General features: G+C 35.8%; 1 protein-coding gene across 1 annotated transcript in view; it reads left to right on the top strand.

Moving 5' to 3' along the window:
* Positions 1-488: 488 nt before the first annotated feature.
* Positions 489-3,852, top strand: part of LOC102313021 (E3 ubiquitin-protein ligase RNF126) — a 7,814-nt gene continuing 4,450 nt past the window's right edge. The window contains exons 1-2 of the mRNA XM_005920731.2: positions 489-618; positions 3,631-3,689. Of these exons, the coding sequence (XP_005920793.1) occupies positions 541-618; positions 3,631-3,689 (137 nt within the window). The 5' untranslated portion in view covers positions 489-540. The remainder of the gene's footprint in view (positions 619-3,630; positions 3,690-3,852) is intronic.

Genomic DNA, 3,852 nt, shown 5'->3' with positions numbered 1-3,852 from the left:
TATCTATCTATCTATCTATCTATCTATCTATCTATCTATCTATCTATCTATCTATCTATCTATCTATCCATCCATCCTTCCATCCTGTCAGTAAGGGAAACTGAATGTTGAGGTTTACCAAGGGCAACATTTATGGCACCATCCACAGTCACTATTAACTTAATTCTATCTATGTTATTTATTTATTTATTTTTTTGTATTTTTTATGGCAAAGTTTTTATATGACAGTGTCAGCAGTTCACTGTGATCTACAATGTTTACGTCTAATATTTTTTGGAATATCGAAGTCCAGTAACATGAATTGTCCCTGTTAAATAAATAACACTTAACAAATCCATGTAATCTATTACAAAATATTAAACTGACTATAACATTTCATTGCATTCTATGTCGACAATAGCTTTATTAAAGCCTCACATTGTAATATTAAGTGTTTATGTTCACTCACAAGGTCAGCGTCATTTCTAGCAAGTTCGCGTGGTGTCCTGATTGTCCTTTTCGGGGCTCCGTAGTTTTTCCTCTTTACCTGTTTAGTAGCTAATGATGGCTGAAGCTCCTCCATGGCCCAGCCGGTTTTTCTGTCATAGATGCTCAGCAGAGATCAGTCCTCGGCTTCCCGTAAGTGTAGTGGATAAAAATTGTAGAGAATAAAATTTGGACAAACGGAAAACGCGATGGCATCGGCGGTACTTTCTTATGTATTGTTTTAGTAAGAGGACAACAATTAGCATGCTAACGGTATTAGCAGATTCCTACGATGTAGCGTTTATCTCGCCAACCCTGCCCAGTTAGTTAGCTACTCCTCTAAATAGAGGATCGGCTGTTATACAACGTCAAACTGCGTAAGCCTCACTGACAGATGGATTTCTAATTTGTAATATTTTTTAAAAAAAAATGCTGGTCCTTATTTGATGGGATTTCGATGGGTATTAGCCTGACCGCTAGCTACACTTACTAGCAGTAACTAACGGTAGAATTGGAATCTTTATAATTATAGACTTCGGGACTTTCATAATTATATCGGAAAATTCTTTTCAAACTGAACAGTTTTGTTTTTTTTAATCGCTTGTGTGCATGTTTCTGTCAGTCCGGCTGAAAGGATCTGTCACAGGATGCTAAACATGCCGTTTAGAGTGTCAAATATCAGCTAACGGTTTGTGTAGGGTGGTGAAAATGACTTGAAATGTGCTGTTGTGTATGTCTCTAACATGTGAACAACTAGCGACTTTTTATTCTTGGCTTTTTTGAAGAACATAATTCAAGTGTAACTGGTTGCAGTTGTTATTCATTCCACTAGTGTTGGTTGATAATATCGAAAATTGTTCATATTTGTTTTGATATTACTGATATTATATAAATGTACATATTACGATGGATTATATGTAAGCTATATAAATGTATGTGATAAAATTTCATTTTGACCAGTCAGACTTCCACTTCTGTTTTTGATGTCTTCTCAGTTAACTGAGATAAAAACGGGGCACAAGGGACAGAAAATATCTTGAACAGAATTGGGTAATGCAAATTAAACTATACTGAAAATGTGTAGGGAATGACTTTATTCATAATTTTTCCTATTAGAAATAGATTTGTAAATGCGATTTTTTTGTAACAGATGTTATGAACTTCGTTTATCGTTTTTGTAAACCGTGACAAATGCATGTCAAAAACTTAAAGGGAACTCCGGCGATTAAGACATGTTTGCGCTAAAATATGTACTGTGCTTTCAATAAAACATGTGTGATATTAAAATACACCAAATGTTTTCCTTTTAAGCACATTTTATATAAAACCGATTTACCAGTAGGTCGCCATTGTTATTTACTTCTCAATGCACTCTGGGTAGTGATGTCATACGGTTGCACCGCATCCAGTTAGCAGCACACTGGAAATGGCTTCTGTTCAACCTTTCCAGTTTGAACCAGAGCAAATCGAGAGAGAGAATGAAAATAGTCAACCAGCACTTAGTTTAGATGAAGATGAAAACAATCCGCCACACGAGGACGAGAGAGTGAGGGAAAACTACTGGTGCCTATGCGGCTATTGCTTGCCAATGGCAACAGCGACTGAGAGCGTTTGTTGTAAAGCACCAAAACTTTTTGAAGCCGTATGTCTTAATCCACACGTTCTTTGGGCGGCCCTTGTTAGCCTCCATGACCGGTATCCGGTCTTTAAGTGATAACATTATGACAACACAACATTATGAATCGTGTTTCTGGGCCCAAAGTAGTCTGCATTTAATAAGACTGTTGTGTTTTTAACACGTTTCAATGCTTTGTATCTTATTCGATTTAATCTCAACAATCCCCTAAAAACAGTCAGTGATCACTGTCGGCTTCTCACGGTTTGTATTACCGCTAATCACTTTAAAGCTCGGTTTTTAAACCCTTACGATGTAACTAGCCCAGCCGATGCAGCAGCATTATATTAATGACTAACCTTATATTGTTGATGGATTATCTCGGTGGTTCTACCAAATTGTAACCAGGTCACTAATAGGCAAGTTAGTTAATACGATTGCTACACTTTAAAAAACAAAACGGGTTAACTGAACGAAAGCACCTACACTACCGACAACCAATACACGTCATCGTCCCAGAATGCATTGTGTGCGAAAAAACATGGCTGCTCCCACGGCTCCAAAATAGTTTTAAATAACAAAGATTTAATGAATAACAAAAAAAATGTCTATCTATCTATCTATCTCTCTATCTCTCTATCTCTCTCTCTCTCTCTCTCTCTCTCTCTCAAAGACACATCTTCTATTTTTTTAAGCTGACCTGAAACAGCTCACCTAGGAGGCTGCGATGCTCATCTACTGTAGCTAGCTTGTTTTTGATATGGAGGAGTAGTGGCTCTGACCCCTACTTTAATGACTGAGCTCCTCATCCTGTCTCAAAGGCTGACCCAAGCCACCCTTCGAAAGAAGCTAATTTCCACCTCTTGTACGCATGATCTTATTCTTTCAGGCTCTATACCCACGTGTAACCATACACAAGTTAATATATTTATTTATTTATTTATTTTTCCTTTCAGAAACAACAGCAGCACATAGACTGCACTAACACGTCCCACCACATTAGAATAAAATACATTTAAACAACTGTTTTATTTACAGTCCATCACACTTTAAACGAAAGCAATCGGTGAAAATACTTGCAATTGATTTTCTTTTTTTTTAACCAAAACCCTGAAAGTAAGCTTTTCCAGTCTAGGGTATATGTTAAGCATAAGTTGCTTAACATATACCCTGATGTAGCCTGTGGAGTCACTTGCAAATATGTAAGATTTAAATGACAAGCAGTTATGTGATCATTTTTTGATTAAAGGTTAAAGTTGCCTTTTGTCTGTTTTCAGTCTTTTTTTTCTGGATAGCTTGAATGAAAAATAAATTGTATTAATCAATGCTGGCTGCAGATGCATTAACTCTTACAGTTAAAATAGTATGTAGCATTTGCAGATAAATCAATTTATCTCTTTGTAAATTGTGAGTGAGGAAGCAAAGAAAGTATTTTGTAGGGAATAATGTTACATGAATGGCAATAATTATTACACTTCGCAAAGAATGTACGTCTTGTTATTAGAGTTATTAGCTTATGTGTTTGCTCATACTACTGTCTTGTTTTACAGGAGTATACATGTCCAAGATGTGAGTCAGGGTTTATTGAAGAACTGCTTGAAGAAAGAAGGTGTGTAAAAAGTGTATATTGAAAACAGTTTAACCCTGTGTAAAACAAATTTAGTAGTTTTTGTTGATATATGTCTGTATATTTCCTATTTCTCGAAAGGAACAAAGAAATAAATCACATCATTTCCTAAAGGGATTTTTAAAGTATTCTGATTTTATTTATA

This window comes from Haplochromis burtoni, unplaced genomic scaffold, assembly GCF_018398535.1.
Source record: "Haplochromis burtoni strain Fernald_Lab_line unplaced genomic scaffold, NCSU_Asbu1 Contig_42, whole genome shotgun sequence".
Lineage (NCBI taxonomy): Eukaryota > Metazoa > Chordata > Actinopteri > Cichliformes > Cichlidae > Haplochromis > Haplochromis burtoni.
Note: the sequence above shows the minus strand (reverse complement) of the source record. Positions and strands in the feature narration are given on the sequence as shown.